Below are 18,366 nucleotides of genomic sequence, written 5' to 3' on the forward strand. Positions count from 1 at the left end.
TCGGTCCAGTATACCTAAAGGAGCGTCTCCACCCCCACCATTCTGCCTGGACGCTGAGGTCCAGCGCCGAGGGCCTTCTGGCGGTTCCCTCATTGCGAGAAGCAAAGCTACAGGGAACCAGGCAGAGGGCCTTCTCGGTAGTGGCGCCCACCCTGTGGAACGCCCTTCCAGCAGATGTCAAAGCGATAAACAACTACCTGACATTCAGAAGACATCTTAAGGCAGCCCTGTTTAGGGAAGTTTTTAACGTGTGATATTTTACTGTATTTTTTTTTTTTATGGAAGCCGCCCAGAGTGGCTGGGGAGGCCCAGCCAGATGGGCGGGGTATAAATAATAAATTATTATTATTATTATTATTGAAGTGCAGAAGCCAATATAATTTGACATTGGACTACAGAAGCAGGCTATGCCCAGGGCTGTTCTGAAGACTACCACAAATTATTTCATTAATCTGAAAGTTGTGCAAGTTGCTCTGAAAAATATCTGAAGGGTAGATGTAACTCTTTTTACTAAAATAAATGAAGCTCACTCTGTAAGAAGGGATCTGGTGCATCAAACCCAAGGTCCATTTACATCTACTCCATCTTTTATCCCAAAGTGGCCAACCAGATGCAGCTGGTAGTCAATGTAGTACTATCTCAGAGCATAAAGGTTGCACATATTCAATAGGGAATATTCTCTCATATTTTTAATACTACTTTTAATACTATACTAAATCTAATCTTTCAGAGCATAATTAACAAGTGTCTCTGCTATTTACTACCATTGCCACAGGAAACCCTGGTGTTCCGTTTTACAGCTTACGTTCTTAAAAGTAGCATTTTCGGGACACATCTTGACACTGTCCATTCTTCCCTCTCCTGAATCTACTGCAAGGCCAACCAGTTTTATTCATTGGATGAACCCAAGTTCTAACATTACAGCAGCAGAAGAAAAAATTCTTTCTAGCTACATCCTCTACACTATGCACCACTTAATAAGTGTCTTTTAATATTCCTTAATTTTAGTCATCTTTTTTTCTTAAACTAAAAGCCTCAATGTGTTTAGGCTTTCCTCAAAAGCAAAGTGCCCTGATCATTTTGGATGCCCTTTTCAGGTCTACGATGTCCTTTTGGAGATGGGCAGATCAGAACATACATTATTAGTAATTTATAGTACACTGACAGGAAAATGAACAAAGCAACTTTCTTCCAAATTACCAATGGAGGCAAAGAGTTGCCAACTTTTTTTTCTGGCAAAGGTTCATGTAGCAGCTCTGACAGCCAGAAATTCAGTGGGCAAATATATATTTCCCATTACAGCCCCTGCATTTTGGTCTTCACCAGCTGAATTTCTGTGAATTAAAGGTGGTGGTGTGTGAGGAAAGACTAGCATTTTCCATAGGTGAGAAGGGGAACCTGTTGCCTATTGGCCCGTTTTAATTCATTTAAAATTTGTGAGAAATTTAAATAGTCTGTATCCCAAAACTGGCGGTTATATTAAAAACAAATTCGGAGCTGCACATTCCAAATCATTTCCACACGACCCTACTTTTTTAGCAAAAGACTACTGTATTAATTGAGCATTGGCCAGAATTAGTGGGACACTCTACGCATACTCTATGGTCCTCAATGACAGCCGATGTCCAGACGATGAAAAACGACATCCGGTAAACGCAGATGAACTTCCGGTAGCGGCCATATTGAAGTCAAGAAAGGAATATTCATTATGGGCGTCCCAAGTCGCCGCCTCCTCCTGTTGCTTTTAAAAAAAAAATTAAAAATCCTCCGTTGTAATGATTCCAAATGACAGAAAAAAGCGGGTCCCGGGTAGACTCTGTAATAGCAATAAACATACTAAATCAATCCCTGGTGTCTGCCTTCCTCTTCCGTTGCTTCTCCACAGGATAAGAGGTTGAGGTTGAAAACCGCACTGCCGAGCGGTGGGGCCAGAAGGCGCATGCGCAGTACGAGCTAGGTGGCGACAGAGTGTGTTTCTCTCTTTCCCCCTTTTTTTTTTGCCTCTCAAGCTACCTACCCGCGAGGAAGAAAGAGGCGGGGGAGGGGGAGGAGGCGAAGGAAGAGGAGGAGGAGGGACCTCCAGCGCGCGTGCGCAGTCTGCTCCTGCCCCTCCATTCTGATTCCCCCCTCCTCCCCGCGCCACTTCGTCCCCGGGAGTGCGAAAAAGAAAAAAAAAAGGAGGGGGAAGCAGCTATGAGGGACCGAACGGACGAGATCAGAGGGGTGAGAATCCTCGCGCGGCTGGCCACGCCCACAACGGTCGCCTTTGCTCCTCCCCTTTCCGTGCCTCCTTTGCGCCGTCGGCCACGCTCTCCCCCCCGCGCGCCGCTTTCTCCTCGCCTTTTATAGGCTGTTCACTCTCTCTGCCTCCTCGTCCTCCCCCCCTCCGCAGTCCCTTTTGCTCTTCTCATCCCCCCTAACCCTCACCCCAAATTTTAGGTCTCCTAAACCTCACCCCAAATTTGGCCCCTCGTCCTCTGAAGGCCTATTTCCACCTCCCCTCACTGACCCCGAGCGCCTCGAGGGGCCCCCATTGCTCCCCCCCCCCGCAGGGTGTCAGGTGCGCACCTCCCCCACCCCAAAAACACAGCCGGGAGTTGCCATTTTCGTTTCTGTTATTCGCTGTCTGGATTTCATAAATTCCAAACTTCCCCTCCCCTTGACAGTCAAAAGCTTTCCTTTCCAAATGCGCGTTTTCCTCTCAGGCTCCTGTGGGGGGCGCTGTTTTCCGTCCCTCCCTCCCGTGATCATGGTCTCCCGCTTTCCCACTCGCCTCCCCCAACCCCCAACCCAGTTCTCGGTTTGTTTATCTGCTCTCTTCATCCCTGTATCCTCCTCCTGCTGCCTCCAGTTATTTCCCCTTCTCTGTCACCCTCATTACTCCATCCACTCTTTGGGTTGCCCTCCTGAGAGTATCCTCATCTCTGCCCTTCCTTTTCCATAGGCTGCCTCCCAGCATTTTTATATTTCTTCCCCGCACTCCATTTGTCCTCACACTGTGCTCCTTTTGTCTCCCATATTCACATAACACTCCCTTGTCCCTTCTTGTATTGGTTCCCTCTTCTCATCTGCTCTTTTCATTGGCTTTCTCTTAGCTACTACCCTACTCCAATGTTTTAGTGGAAAACACCATGGAAAGGAGTTGGGGTACATTAGGCCTCCAGGAATTTCCAGAGATCAAAAGAAGCTGGAGATGTTAACTCATTTGGGCAAGGCAATATTGCACACCAAAGCGATAGGTAAAGGTAAAGGTACCCCTGCCCGTACGGGCCAGTCTTGCCAGACTCTGGGGTTGTGCGCCCATCTCACTTAAGAGGCCAGGGGCCAGCGCTGTCCGAAGACACTTCCGGGTCACATGGCCAGCGTGACATCGCTGCTCTGGCGAGCCAGAGCCGCACACGGAAACGCCGTTTACCTTCCCACTGGTAAGCGGTCCCTATTTATCTGCTTGCACCCGGAGGTGCTTTCGAACTGCTAGGTTGGCAGGCGCTGGGACCGAGCAGCGGGAGCGCACCCCGCCGCAGGGATTCGAACCGCCGACCTTTCAATCCCTTTCAATCGGCAAGTCCTAGGTGCTGAGGCTTTAACCCACAGCGCCACCTGCGTCCCAAAGTGATACCCAGCCCCAAATAACGCCACTGGATGTTGCATTGGTCTTTCGTCTTGGGAGGCAGCAACTGGTGGTGGATAGTGTCTGACTTTTGGTTGGGAAAATGTGTAAAATCCAACTCAGCCATGCATCTTACCAGGTGACCGTAGGTCGTCAACTCTCAGCCTTTCGGACCTCATAGGATTATTGTGGCTGCTGCCCTGATATCCTTGGAGGAAGGGTAGGATAGAAATATTATAAAAGAACCAGAATGTAAATGATGTTACATTAGGAAGTTACATTTGGGACTCACTTGTTACAAGATTCCAAAATGGTAAGTGGTTTGAGAGGGAGAGATAGAGGGAGAAAGTTTGATTCTGCCTCAGGGTTTGAACAATGTTTGCAGATGGCTTAATGCAAAAGTCACCTTCCACTTAGTTATACATTACATTTAAGATGCTTTTCGGTGTCAGCAAACAACACTATGGCTGTGTTCCCGTTGCCTTTCTTGTCCTCCAGAATGCTTCAGCTCCTGTGTATAAACATGGAATTTCTAGGCTTTGCTTTGTTAAGATTTCAGTATCTCTGCCCTGACCCTTCATCCCTTTGTCTCTCCATCTTTATCAGTAGCGAGAAAATACAGATTTAGGAAACATATTACTGACTTCTCATGTCAGTTTCAGATGTTTGTCGTTCTTACTAGAAAGGAAACCAGGGTGGTTTCACACTAATATACAAAATAGCTGCTAGTTTTGTTTTTTCTTTTCAAGTCCGTTGTCAAATTTGACACAGGAAGGGAGTGAGCTGGCACATCTGCACCATGCACAATGGTATATTCCAATTAAGCAGGGACTGAATCATAATCTGTGGTTAAAGTTTAATTGGCTAAAGCTTGCAGCCCTAATTAAAGAGTGGTAATGTTCCTACTACCTATATAGATTACTTTGATAAAGAAGATTGTTGGCCTTTGAAAGCTTATGCCACAATTAAAATGAATTAGTTTTAAAGATGCCACCATAGTTCTTCTGGAGTCATCTACTTTTTGGAATGTATAGTGGGTTCTTTTCATAACAGTTCTGTTGGAGAAAGTGTCTCACAAGCAGGATTATCTTTATTCTTTTTTTTTAAAAAAAGCAAACTAAATGGAATTCTGCACAAAGGTGGGGTAATTCAAATGACAATGCTGTCACTGCCTTGTAAGTACAGTGCAGCATTAGAAAGAGCTTCAGCCAGCATGGATCTCTAGCACAGGAGAGTGCACATTTGCATAAATATTTTGCATGAAATAGAGGGACATGGAATTATGGAGGGTGCTGAAGCCCTGTCCCCAACTGCTAGAAACTTTGATCAACCATTGTTTGGCTATTGACATTTCACCTAGTGTTGAACATGTAGATTCAAGCATTTCTTATCAACCATGAGAGCTAGAAACTAGCTAGTGATGTTGTGCTTTTAAAGTTTATTCAAATGAAAGGTAATGAAATGAAAGTTTTTTTGGAACTGGATTCTATACCCTAGGTCACGTTCTTGAGGTTTGATTTGCTCCCACAGAACCCTGGCCCATATGCATATTACTAATAAGACCTGTGTTGTGCATCTTCTCAACTGGGGGGGGGGGAATTGCCATTGCTACTGACACAAAGAAATGTGAGGTCCAAGTGAGTTGGAGCAGAATTCAGCCAAAGTACACAGAGGCACATCCCAGCCCCACTGGTTGAGGTTTTCATCCCAAATCCTTCATGAGTGGTACAGTGGTACCTCGGGTTACATACGCTTCAGGTTACAGACTCCGCTAACCCAGAAATAGTACCTCGGGTTAAAAACTTTGCTTCAGGATGAGAACAGAAATCGTGCTCCGGCAGCAGCAGGAGGCCCCATTAGCTAAAGTGGTGCTTCAGGTTAAGAACAGTTTTAGGTTAAGAACAGACCTCCAGAACGAATTAAGTACTTAATCCGAGGTATGTGTCATAGCCAATTTCCAGTCAAGGAGCAAAACACATATTTTTTTTTGTTCTTGCTTATGTTGAATTAAAGACTGAGGCAAGAGTGTTCTCCAACAAAGGAAGCCCTCAGTGTCCGACTTGTCTTCCATGTTTCCCAGTCACATATTTTTCTCACTTTTGTACAAGATTACATGTTTAAAAATTGGTCAGATTTATTGAGCAGCAAAATATAGTGACCAGGTTGGCATCCACACAGAGAAATGTGTGTTACATTATATTCAGTGTTTGAAACTCCCATTGTTCTAGGCGCATCTTGCGACAAGGAATTTCATTAGTGCAAGCAGTTTCTGAGCTTTGGCGTAGTACCGTCCCTACGATTTCAGATTAAAACTGCAGTGTGGAAGGAAAGTAGGACTTTTTTCTGCCTCCCCACTTCCAGCTACTCGCTGGAGAAGAGACCCTCTTAAGAATATTAAGGTGGTGGGCAGGAGAAGGACTAGGCCATGTGAAAAATGAACATAAAGTTTTAGCTGCAGTTCACTCATATTCAGCTTTGTATCCTTGTTATAAAAAAAGTGTGCCTAGACATTCCGTTGTTGTGCCCATAATCTAGGTTTAAGGTACCATTTATTTCCTAGCTTTCATATCTCAGTTTCTAACACTGGTTATATGTCTACAACATTGTTATGCATCTCATCCAGCAATAGATGCATGTACCCGATCTACATGCCAGTTTTCCACATGCAGTTATGGCCAGATGAACATCCAGTGCCAATTGCACATCTTCTCACAGATGCCCATAGCTCTCAAAAGTTCTGTATTAGTCTAAGAGTACAACGGTGTGTGTTGATAGAGAATAGGGAGAAAAACTGAATACACAAGACAGTTTTGTCTGTTCTTCTTCACAGCTGACTGGTGCCAAGTCAGCCTTTTAAGCAACCATGAAATGTTAGATTCTGTTCACTCTTAGAACATGTGTCTTCTGTACTATGCAAAATGGAATGAAAACATTGTTTGAAAATACTGGTTTTAAATTGTTAGCTGATTTGGAAGTTGATTTGGATAGAAATGTTTGTAAATGAATGAAAATGAATCTTGTCTAAGAACAGTGTGGGATTTTTTGTCTGTGTGTGTCCCCCCCCCCCCCCGTCATCTGCAACACGTGTGCAGTGAGTGCTTTGCTGCATCTGATCTTTTCCCTCTACATCTCTCTTTAACAGAAGGATGTCGACTCGGACTGTGAAGAGACTGAACTCGATACTCTGGTCCCACAGCCAGGATCAGCAAGACCCAATGGCTCTCCAGATCCAACTGACGAATTCTTCCGAACGGTACCACAATCTTTCTTTCTAAGCATGTGCGGAGTTGACTTGAAAACTATCTTCCTGTGTGTGTGTGTGCATTCCAAGGTGCTGTGTGCATTGGTGGGACACGCATAAGCCTGTTCCATCCTGCATCTACCAATGTCCCACCCGCTTCTGGTGCCAAAAATGGCATCTATCAGCATGATCATCTTTGTTTTCACTATCCCATGGAAACTCTTTCACGATCACTTGACTTTTTTCTTGCTACAGTTGCTATTGCATGCTATTGGTTTGTTGCTATAATGTGTCAGAGGAGTTGGAGATCTTCTGGCTGCACATCTGAAGAACAATAAGACCATGCTTACCTCCCTGTCCTCCTTTCCTTATGTTAAGCTCTGGAGACCATCCTCCAGCTGCCGCCACCCAATGAGGTGAGGCAGGTGGCAACAGAAGCTTTGGTGGTGCCCTGGCTGTGGAAGATTTGCCCATTGCCTGCCTTGTTATTTTTCCAGTGCCGGGCAAAAAACTTCTATTTTCCCAATCATTTCATAGTTTCATTCCCCCTGAAATTGGTTTTATGCTGAATTTCTGTTGTTTTTATATATCATGCAGTTTTAATGTTCCTGTTTTTATGAATAGTATTTTATTTTTAATGTGCTGTGAGCTGTATGGGAGGAAATGTTTTAAATAAAATAAGAGGAGATAATTTGAATTCTGGCATCCGTGAACAGTCTTTGGTAAGCTGAAGCTGCATCAGTATTGCCCGCACACAGTAGTGTTTTTGTGTGATTTCTTGAGGGTGCAAATCACTTGAGCATTTTCTAGAACCCTATGGAGCAGACACATTATGCTTTCTGCTTATGTAAATAGATCTAGTCAGCCAGTTCCCTGTGCTGGTGGCTTGTAGTTATACGCAGTGAGATATGAGTGGGTTTCATACTATGGAGATACCTCTTCATTGGCAACCTGCTTAATTGATGGAGATTTGGGGGTCATTGACAATGAAAAGGAAATGTGTTTCTTCTTCTTCTTCTTCTGGTGTGTTATCATTAACCACCCCCAAAGAAAAGTGGAAAAGGGGAGGGTAGGAGACTGACAGCACTTCTATAACTGAATGTTGCTCCAAGATGAAGTCAGGGTTCAGCTGGTTAGAATTGACTCCTTCTCATCGTATCATTTTTTATTGCCTTCTCAGACACGTGGGATCCGTGAAGCCTTGAAGACTCTGGGAAGCAAAGTAAAAGATCTAGAGAAACATCAAACTACCATTTTGGCCACACCCCTCCCTGAGGATAGTAAGTTTGCAGTGGGGGAATGCGGGTGGTGAAGTAGAAGATATGGGCTGGGGGAAAACTGGACAAAGAAGCTCTTGGAGGTAAGTGGCTAAGAAAAGTTGGAGAAAATGGTAAAATTTAGGGGCAGAGTTTAGTGGTATTTAAATTTCATGATTTAAAGTAGTGCAGAATTAGAGTTGCCTTGTTGCAAAGTGCACATTGCTGTTTACTCCTAGCAGCCTCATATCTTGCTTTTCTTATGAGTTATAGTTTGAAAAGATTCCGTGTACCATATTGATTCAAAATGAAATCCAGTTGTATCTAAACAAAAACCTGCTTCTTGGTTTCAATTGCCATCATGCAAAAATTGGTTATGATATTTTAAGAGGTGTCCAAATGCATAGAAATTAAGCAAATTTCCAAAATATAATTGATGTATACCCCCACCTTTCTTCTGTGGAACTCACGTTAATGTACATAGTATTCCTAGGCAGCCTCCAATCAAAGCACCGACCAGACTAGACCTGATTAGGTTTAGCAAGGATACTGCATTATGTGCCTTCAGGCCAGATTATGGATTGTGACAGTTTATACTGTTCCATCAGTGTGTGTATGAGCACAGTAGACTGATTCATGCTTCAAAGTTGCTTACAGCCTAAAATAGACAGCAAGGGAACAACAGTAGGATGGAAAGGCATACAAGGTAGGAAGGAGTGAATAGGGGCAAATGCTATTCTGCATTGTTAAAAACTTGGTTCAATTAGGAATGAGGATTCGGATGGGTGCTTCAACTGTCAGTTCCGAGTCAAGAGATTTAGCTGCATGGTGCCAATTGTTAGAACATTAGAAAACCAGAGGGGGGTGGGATTGAAATACATTGTAAGCAGCCTTGAGAACTTTGATTGGTTGGCAGAATAGAAATACTCTAAAGTAAATAAGAGGAAAAGCCAAAGTCCATGCACAAAGGAGAAGGGGTGAGGAGAGAGTGAATGAGCAGATGTTGTGCCCAGTTCACGTTTAGAGAAGAAGGGCCCCCTTGAAGAGGGCAGCAGGGGAAATGGGTGGAGTTGGTGGGATATATTGAAGAACAAAAGCTGAAAGATAGCAGAACAAGACCATGGATAGCTTTAAAAGTAAAGGCAAAGGTTTTGTTCTATATATACAGGTAGAATGGACTGGAAAGCCAGTGAAAGGATCAGAAGATAGGCATAATTGTGGTCAGAGAAACAGGATAAATGAGTAATATTGACAAAGGAGTTTTGCATTGAGGTGAGGAGACGTGGTTGTAGTTCAGGTGGAATCATGGAGCTTTAGCCAAAGCAATATGGAGAAACAGCCATTTCTGCAGTGTTCTTCAGGAAGAAATAATTTGGCCTAGCAGTGGATTGAATTTGGGCAGAGCAACTGTAGTCCATGTTCCCTTCAGTTGGCCAAATGGCCTGCGGGAAAGGGATGTGGCAAAGAAGCACCTACATACATAACGCCTTAGCAAAAGCCACATTCAGATGTCATCTAATTCTTTTCTGGCACAATCCCAGCTGTTGACTTTTTAACCTTGGTGTTTTCTAGGCATGAAGCAAGACCTGCAAAAGCTACGTGAGGAAATCAAGGAGCTGGCAAAAGACATTCGGACCCGCCTGAAAAGTGAGTGTGGAAGGAGGATTGGGCCTTAATGCCTAAAAGGGAAGAGTGCTGCATGTCGGACCTCCTAGCTTCTGCTCTCCAGCTTTGTCTGTGTGCTCATTGTACTGAAACCAGGAGGAGGCCTTCTGTCTGTCTCCAGTAGAAAGTGGCGTGGCTTGATTGTAGCCCTGTTTATTTTTTAATATAGAAATTGAGCCCAAGAAGGATGGGGAAGATGAGAACAAAAACTCCATCAACGTTCGTATGAAGAGAACCCAGGTCAGATGCGGCCCAGCTAGCTCGCTTGGGTACTGGTGAGGAGGAGGCCACAGAAGTGTCCTTAACCCTTTCTTTCCATTTCTGCCTCAGCATGGGATCCTGTCCCAACAGTTCTTGGACCTGATCAACCAGTGCAATGCAACGCAGTCTGACTACCGAGACAAGAATCTGGAGCGCATCAGGAGACAGCTGCAGATCAGTGAGTGTCTGCTCTTTCTTCCCACTGGCTCCAGAGATGACTGCATTTCAGTGCCAAATCAGCAATCTTGGTTGCTGCAAGGTTCCTACTTACTAGAGTCGCCCAGAAGTCATGGGAACAAGTCATGGTGCCAGCCCTAAGATTGTGATTTGCCCAAAGTCATCTGGGTTGCCTGGTGGTTAAGATGAGTATCCTAAGCTTGGACATGGTGCCCTGTTCTTATCACAATGCTGCTGTTAGAGATATCCCAGAAACGCATGAGCTGTTGTGTTTGTGATGCTGGTCAGGGACACATGGGTTTTATGTCTTTGCAATCACTCTCTATAAGTGGATTCTGGAAGTTTTGTTGATTTTGTTTATAAAGCAAGTTCCTAGATCTTAGGAAGTGGGCATTGAAAACATGTAACATTTCCACTGGTCAGATGATGTGTCTTTAAGGCCTGTTCTTTACACTTCTATCTTTCCATCGTCTAGCAGAAGTGGAAAACATGCAAAATAAACAAGCATGCAAACTTGATTTGCATTGCACATTTGCATTGCATTTTAGATGCAGAGTCATTTTACAGAGTAGAGGATACGTTACATTGGCTTTAAAAAGAGAAAGCCTGTGACCATGGCACAGGCAACTTCCAAGCTCATAACTGCTGTTTTTTGCACACTTTCTTTCCCATCCACACAAGTGTGTGTTCAGGCCCGTGCTCCTGAGAAAGACAAGTGGAACTGAGCAGTTCAAGGATACAGCTGCAGTGATTCCTAGCATGGTGAAGTCTGCCCAAGTTGTCTTATCAGAGTGACTTCAGGCTGTAGCCAGATGAGGCTTTCATTTTTTCCCGTGTGTTTGCAGGCATGTCTCTGGCCCAAAGGCAAGCTATAGCTCTTTATGCTTTGGAGAAAATGACTATGCATCTTGGTTTGAGAGTACTTTTTTGTGGAGCCTAGGCTCAACTACCACGCTGCACGGGGACTATTAAAATTTCCAAAACTTGGGGCACAAGGCAGGGGAGCACTGGCAATATTTCTAGTTTGGGGGAAGTGGAGAACACTGGTAGTCTTTGTGAGGAAGAGATTTGCCCCATTTCCTCCCTTCTGTGACACATTTCAGGTACAGGGTTAGCAAAGCAGCAGAGAAACAGTTGTCGGTAATGAGATGCATTGTAGGTTGTGAGCATGGGGCCCAGAAGAGGAGGCATGGGCATGGGGCCCAGAAGAGGAGGGTAGATAAGATGCACATTTTTAAAAAAATCAGTACTAGGAGACCTGGTTTTGCTAAAGTCTGGCTGTCTTCCAAAAGGCAAGTTTTTCTCCCTGAAGCAGTTTCAAAGGTATCCTGTTGTGTGGGGTGGTGGTGGGGAAGGGTTAGTACAACCCTGGCTCCTAACTGAACCCTCCACCTCGCAGGTATTGTAAAATCTTGAAAGCCCTTTTGCTTTCAAACTGTTTTATATATATAAAAAAGCTTCAGTGACATGCTACTACTTGTACGTGGGCCAAGTCATCTTCCTGTGGAGACGGATAGCGTCTGTCTGCTGTCCTCTAAAGGAAGATGACCTTGAAAGGCAGAAGAGTTGGAAGGGTAAGCTGCACAAAGCACACTTGGCCTGGGGTTTCACAGCCAAATGAGGGGAGGGAATGGGAGGAAGGTTTTCCAGCATTTCTTTCATTTCAGATAGGCCAGATCACACAAACCAAAACATTGTCTGAAATTCCTGATGTGAAGGCTCTCCTAGTCTCCAACAGCAAATAAAGATAGTTTGTCAAGAAATATCCTTTAATTCAGCTGCCTCATCCTTCAGATGAATTTGAAAGCTAAAAGAGGTACCAATTGTGCAGAGTGCTGAATAGGAGCAGGGGCAGCTGGAAGATCCCCATTCTGAAATCTCTCACAGGAGTGTTTGCGATGCTAAGATTTAATAATCTTCAGGAAAGCATGAGCTGTATCAGGGATCCCCCTTAACAATTTTCTACCAAAGGTTCACCAAAGGCACCACTAATATTTAAGCAGGGCTTGAAACAAATTCTGAAGAGCTGGGTCCTCGCTACCAGCCCTGTGGAAGGAGGTGTGAAGGTGGTGTGGGAAGAAGTGTGAACTCTTACCCTGGAAGCCCCCAAGCCTGCCCTACTCCAGTGTTCTGCCTGCAGAGAGTAGGCTGTTTCATATTTCACCATAAAACTGTCTGCATCTCACTGTAGAGGGGGAAAGCTTGCAAATATGTGAACAGGTTTTTTGCAAAAAAAGCTTAGGAGCTAGAGAGGTGCTTTTAGGACAGCTTTTAATAACTGGTCAGTGATGGCCCATCACTCAGCATCAGCCCAATCCCTCCTTGTAAAGTCTAGATTTTGGTTTGATCCTCACCACCAGTGTCTACAGTGTCTCATTTCATCTATACTCGACTTTACCATAAAGCTGAGCCAAAAATCTAAATATAGAGGGGGAAAGGGAAGAGAGGATACCAAACTGTCTAACAAGATTAGTGTTTTTCCAGAGCTCCACAAAACCTTGGAAGCTTTATTTTTATTTATAAATGTATAATTCTCTTTCTACTGAATCATATCCACAGTGGGTTTTGTTAAAGTTGCGTTAATCTTTTAGTTCAGGATTGCGCTAAGGCTGCAATCCTGTATACATTTACCTGGGAATAAGCCCCACCGAGCTCACTGGGAATTATTTCTGAGCCAGCATGCATAGGATTGCACTGTAAAAAATGAAGGAAGATTTAATGCTTTTTAGGCCTGTTGATGTGGAATCGGTTCCCTGAAGGTAAAAAGTTTTGAAAACCTCCTCAGTCACCTAGAATAAAGCAAAGCAAATATTTAAACCACCATTGAAGAATGCAGCAAGTTGGAGTTTAGAGCACAAAATGTCAAGCCCCTGACAGTAGACTTCAGGCAGAGAGCTTCACCTCCCTTCAGCTAGGCAGTACATCATGACAGAAGGCTTTGTGGCTCCACAGCCGAGTAACAGGCACAGTGGTGCTGTGTGGCCCTTGAGTTCCGATTTTGGAGGTGTGTGGGGTTTAGTGCCTTTAGACAGGAGGGGTAGTGGAAGGGCTCAAGGTAGGCTGCCAAGAGTGAGGGAGTCTGGCTTTGCTTCTTATTTTGGGCAGGAAACCTTGCTTTGGTGCTGAGCCTGCTTTCTTCATTCCCCTTCAGCTAACAGCGGGGCAGTTTCCGATGAAGAGCTGGACCAGATGCTGGAGAGTGGTCAGACGGAGGTGTTTGTTTCCAATGTGAGTACCAGAAGGCGAGGCCTTGGGAGGGCGCCAGGTAGAAAAGGGGCCCTCGGCTAACTTATCCGGCCGCACTTGCTCCCCACAGATCATGAAGGACACGCAAGTGACGAAGCAGGCTCTGAACGAAATCGAGACACGGCACAGTGAAATCCTCAAGCTGGAGCGCAGCATCCAGGAACTCCACGAAATGTTCCTGTACCTGGCCACTGAAGTGGAGCTGCAGGTATGGCAGTGGGGGAGGAGAAAGAAGGTACTCGGGATCCAGGTGCTCTTGGGAATACAGGAAGCTGCCTTAAACCAAGTTAGACCATTGGTCCAACTAGTTCGGCGTTCTCTACACTGACTGGCAACAGACACATGTTGTTCTCAGCCCTACCAGAAGATACAGGTGCTGTCTGCAGGCACCGAGTCCTTCCTCACTCTTCCTTCCCTGGTGGGAAGGGGTCAGCTCACAATTCCATCTTGTTTCTGCTTTGGCTTCTTACCAGCCTTCAAGCTCCTTTCCGTCACTCTTCTTGCCAAGTACACTTCCCATCCGTGCCTCCTAGGAGTTTTTACACAGATTTAATATGGGCTTAGTTATTATGATGAGGTTGCTAGATATTTGAGGAGGTGTGCTCACCTTTGTTTCTTTCCTGGCCTGTACTGGATGATTTCTGATGTACTCTCACTGTTTTGTTTGACCTTGTTCTCTCTCTCTATCCCTAGTGGCCCCATGGAGACCCAGATCCACCTCTTACCTACCCAGGGGAAGCTTCTTTGCCCCCCTCACATATTTTCCCTGGCCACCCACCCTTGCCCCAGTGCTAGTTGTCTGTTGTCTCTTCTCCCCACCCCACATCTCTCCCATTCAACTCAGAGGTTTCTTCATACCTCATCCCCATCCCTTTGATGCATTTAGGGAGAGACGATTGACAGGATAGAGAAGAACATCCTGGATTCAGAGGACTACGTCAAGAAAGGGCAGGTCCACCTCCACATGGCTCAAGAGAACCAAAAGAAAGCTCGCAAGGTAAATTGACTGTGTTCGCTGGAGAAATTTGGGTTGTATCTCCTTTAAAATGAATAGACCTTGTTTGTATCATGCTTACATGCAACTGTGCTGTGCAAATGGCAAAAGTTGGCAACCTGGGAACATCTGCTTTGACTTAAGGAGGGAAAGCACTTGCCAAGCCTTTATTGTTCCAAATAGATGTTTGAGATGATGGGCAATGCCTGATGAAATCTTGGAAGAAGGGGGGGTGTTTTGGTGCTTTGTCAGAGTGCCTTGTTCTTCCTCCCTGTGGCTAGCAGATGAACGAAAAATATAGCAGGAGCTGAGAGCTCTCTCCCTGGCCATCTGCCTTAACACCTTTTTTGCCTGTTCTCTGCTTTGGGGCTCTGCAGAAGAAGTTCATGATTGCCATCTGCCTGACAGTCACGGTGCTCATCATCATCGTCATCATTGGTGTATCCATTGCAGTTGGCTAGGAGGGCTCCCAGTTCTGCCTCTCCCTTCGTGCTGCGTTGCTGGAGCCCGATGGTGCGTATAGGGAACAAAGATGCAAGGAACGGTTGCACGTTTGAGGGGAGAGGCATGGTCAACATCTGGGCTTCTAGAGGCTCATGCTCAGAGGTGCCGTATCTCATGCCAAGGCAGGTTCTTCCCTCTAGGTTACAACAGGCTTGATGTAGCTCCAGTGCACTTTTGCAACAGTCTCTTGCTGCTGTTATACATGGGTGGGGCGTAGTCATTTTCAGCTCTTTCTGACCTGGTCTGCACCACATGACAGAGCTAGAGGTGCTGCCTGCAGCTAGTGATGGCTGAGGAATAAGTCACTGCATCTCAAATGCCTTATGCCTCTTGCAATGGCACCTAGACAGGCTACGTAGGAGGAGGGAGTGGTGGGAGAGCTATTTTGCTAGGTGAAGGGCTTCAGTTGGGAACTGCAGTGAAGAGTTCTGACTCTGCCCTTTTCTTTCTTGTGAATTTTGGAATTTTCCCTCCTCAGGGCTCCATCTCTGGCTTCATCATGGTTCTGGAACGTCTGCCCTCTCCTGGGAGGCCTTTGCACTGAAAGATGGCTGGAGGAGATGCATCCTGCCTTTCGCCCAGTCCTGAAAGCACATGCTTTCCTATGGCTGCCTCCTTTCCTGTTGCCCAGAAACAAGAAACCCCTGATTTCCCTGCATCCAAAACAGTTTCCAGATGCCTATAACTCTCAAGATCCATTCTAGAGCAAAGTCTCTGCTGCGTTTATTTTGGACTTCCTAGTTTGTTTTCGTGGCTTGCATTTGGGTCCTGTGTTTCTCCCCCAGTGCATTCCGTGGCCTTGACCCACAAGCAAATGGTCAGTTCCTGTCTTGGCCTCCTCCTTGACAGTATCTTCCCTTGCAATGAATTCTAGATGGCTCCTCTTCTTGAGGAACCCCAATTCTCCCATTCTGATCATGACAGCTGTGAGTTTTCCTTACCCTTTTTGTAGTTCCTGCCTTCTAAAATCTCCCCTGCCTGTCGTAGTTCTTTATCATGCATCTTGCTACAAGCCATGTCAGTTTTTTAAAGCTTCCCCCTTATCACACAGTATATTGTACATCTTTACAAGCCGACAAATGGATATTGTACAGAACTTGGTGGTGATATGTCTGGTCTTTCATACCCACAAACTCAACACTGTTAGATGTGCCTATGAGGGAAGCAGCATGCAGCTCTGTGAATTTTTTCTAACCTACTGCCTTTGTCCTGACCTTGTTTGTTGGATTTTCAGAGGCCTTTAGTAAGTACATGGGGCCTGTTTCAGCTGAAGCAAAGCGCAGCAAGCCAAGACCTCTGGGTTCACGTGGCTAAAATGCCTTCTATTGGTTTCTACCAAGCTGTTTGCCTTCTGCTTTCAGTTTTAAAGTTGACATTTTCCCCATGCCTCCTTCATCTGTGTGGCCCTCCTCCCAGCCGCCATGTCCCTGGTGCCTTAGGGGTTGTGTGCTCACAGCCCTTCTGAGCCCTGTGTATTATCTTAATCTTTTCTTTGGGTCTCTTTTCTCTCTTTGTTCAATGAGAGATACTCCCAGTGCCAACCTATAAAAGTATTGGGACAAAACCACACAAACAATATTTTTTGCTCCCTCAGGAAACCCGATCACAGGCCTTGAATTAGCCACCTGGAAAACTTGCCCAAGGGGCTGTGGGGAATCAAGATCTTGAAAGGAGGGTTATAGGAAGGAGTAGGAGCCAGAGCCCCTTGGGTTTGTCTGTCTGCAAATCTAGCTGAAATAGGTTGGGAAATCATGGAGAAAATGGAAGCCAGGACCTTTTGGCCTTGTTCCTGAAAATTTGATATTTTTCTACTTTGGAAAAAGAGGGCTTGTCCAGATCAAAGCATTTAGCAAACTGTTCCAGTTGCCTTGGAGATTGAATGTAAGGAAAAGAAAAGCAGCCTGCCTCAAATTATTTTGTAATATAAAAATAAAAGCACTTTCTAGAATGTCTGCAAAGTTGTGGTTTCATTGTTATCCCCAATGCGAGAAGCTCCTTCCCCCCATTCTGTCAGTCTTGGATGCCTTTGACTGTAACTGGAAGGAAGAGGCTGTGGGAATAACTTGGCACGGAGTAAGAGTTACGCTTGCATGTACACTTGAAACCTTTAGTTTTATTAATGCGTCACATATTCCAGGCCTTAGCTGTGAAGCTGTGGAACTTCTGAGACCCTGGAACAAGTTAATTCCAGTTTGACACCTCTCTGCTTGTTTGCATTTTAGCTGTTGTCTCACCCCACAGAAGAAGCCGTAGTTTCAGTAGTGATTCATTGCCAGCCCCCTGCTTCTCTTGTAGATGGTAGCCGACTATGAGTGTGCTTCGCTCCTGGAGCACAGGCAGGAGGAGAGGATACTCTGAGGGATCTTTCTTGATGAGGGGTCTCAAATGGCATTTTAAAGTATCACCCCAAGGTGCAAGTTTAAATGCCTCTTCCAAATGTAATTCAAGAGCCATTTTAGAGAGCAGCTGTTTTACACTGCTGTGTTCCCCAGAAGGGAAGATAAACACAGCTAGATACAATCTGCGAAGGAGCCTTGGTTGTGACTAGCAATCTGCGTTTCCCCTTCCCATTTTTACATGCTCACAATGGGAAACACCAGTTTCTACACAGAGGACCCCTCGGACCCAGCAAAGCAATATCACCTTAGTTGCTAGCAAACACTTCTTGGCTGAGAAAGATTGAATCCAAAGATACATTCTGAGATAGGGTAGGGAGGAACTTGTTGAAAGCATATTCCCCAAACCAGTAATGAAAAGGAACAAAGCAATTTCCCCCCCTTCCTCCTGTGCTACTGAGAAGTGTGTTACTTGGCTTCTAACAATAGCTTTTTTCTGGAGGGATGCAGGGGTACACATACCCCTAAACATTTTGTGAATCTAAGTTTGGCCTCATTGAGGGGCAGTATTTCAATATGAGTAGGAAAATGAGAGTACCCCTAAACATTTTTTCAGAAAAAAAAAGCACTGCTTCTTAACTATTGGAAACTGGTGCTTCCTGATATCAACTACAGTGGTACCTCGGGTTAAGTACTTAATTCGTTCCGGAGGTCCGTTCTTAACCTGAAACTGTTCTTAACCTGAAGCACCACTTTAGCTAATGGGGCCTCCTGCTGCTGCCGCGCCGCCAGAGCACAATTTCTGTTCTCATCCTGAAGCAAAGTTCTTAACCCGAGGTACTATTTCTGGGTTATCGGAGTCTGTAACCTGAAGCGTATGTAACCTGAAGCGTATGTAACCTGAGGTACCACTGTACTTAATTTTGAGAACTGACTGCTTCTTATTTGGATGGGTTGAGGAGAGAGCTCTTAATAGAAATAGCTAGGACCTTATGTTGGCCAGTAGGGGGAACCATGTCCTTTTTCTTAACTAAATCAAGGAAGGTTTTTTTAAATATAGGCTTACAAGAAATTGT

At 45.1% G+C, this 18,366-nt stretch overlaps 1 protein-coding gene and 1 long non-coding RNA gene across 3 annotated transcripts; one reads left to right on the plus strand and one right to left on the minus strand.

Annotated features, from left to right (window-relative positions):
- Positions 1-1,749: 1,749 nt before the first annotated feature.
- LOC310829318 lies at positions 1,750-2,153 on the minus strand. Its single transcript, XR_014557218.1, has 2 exons — positions 2,018-2,153; positions 1,750-1,816 (listed from the first exon to the last, which is right to left on the minus strand). It is a non-coding gene; the product is annotated as an uncharacterized lncRNA (long non-coding RNA).
- On the plus strand, positions 1,945-16,906 carry STX4 (syntaxin 4). 2 transcript variants are annotated; one of them, XM_083707536.1, is made up of 11 exons: positions 1,945-2,223; positions 6,753-6,863; positions 8,032-8,131; positions 9,680-9,754; positions 9,942-10,012; positions 10,103-10,211; positions 13,362-13,438; positions 13,527-13,664; positions 14,343-14,453; positions 14,828-14,963; positions 15,433-16,906. In XM_083707536.1, exons 1-10 carry the CDS (start codon positions 2,194-2,196, stop codon positions 14,909-14,911), a joined length of 906 nt encoding a protein of 301 aa, XP_083563662.1. In that variant the 5' UTR covers positions 1,945-2,193; the 3' UTR covers positions 14,912-14,963; positions 15,433-16,906. The 2 variants fall into 2 exon arrangements, with proteins under 2 accessions (XP_083563662.1, XP_083563663.1); XM_083707537.1 differs by lacking the exon at positions 1,945-2,223 and adding an exon at positions 3,828-3,923.
- The last annotated feature ends 1,460 nt before the right edge of the window (positions 16,907-18,366 follow it).

The sequence above is a fragment of the Podarcis gaigeae genome, assembly GCF_964106915.1.
Source record: "Podarcis gaigeae genome assembly, chromosome: 13".
Lineage (NCBI taxonomy): Eukaryota > Metazoa > Chordata > Lepidosauria > Squamata > Lacertidae > Podarcis > Podarcis gaigeae.

Coding starts and splice junctions, on each gene's coding strand:
- STX4 (XM_083707536.1), top strand. CDS start 2,194: ATGAGGGACCGAACGGACGAGATCAGAGGG. Junction 8,132..9,679: donor CACACCCCTCCCTGAGGATA/GTAAGTTTGCAG, acceptor GGTGTTTTCTAG/GCATGAAGCAAGACCTGCAA. Junction 10,212..13,361: donor CAGGAGACAGCTGCAGATCA/GTGAGTGTCTGC, acceptor ATTCCCCTTCAG/CTAACAGCGGGGCAGTTTCC.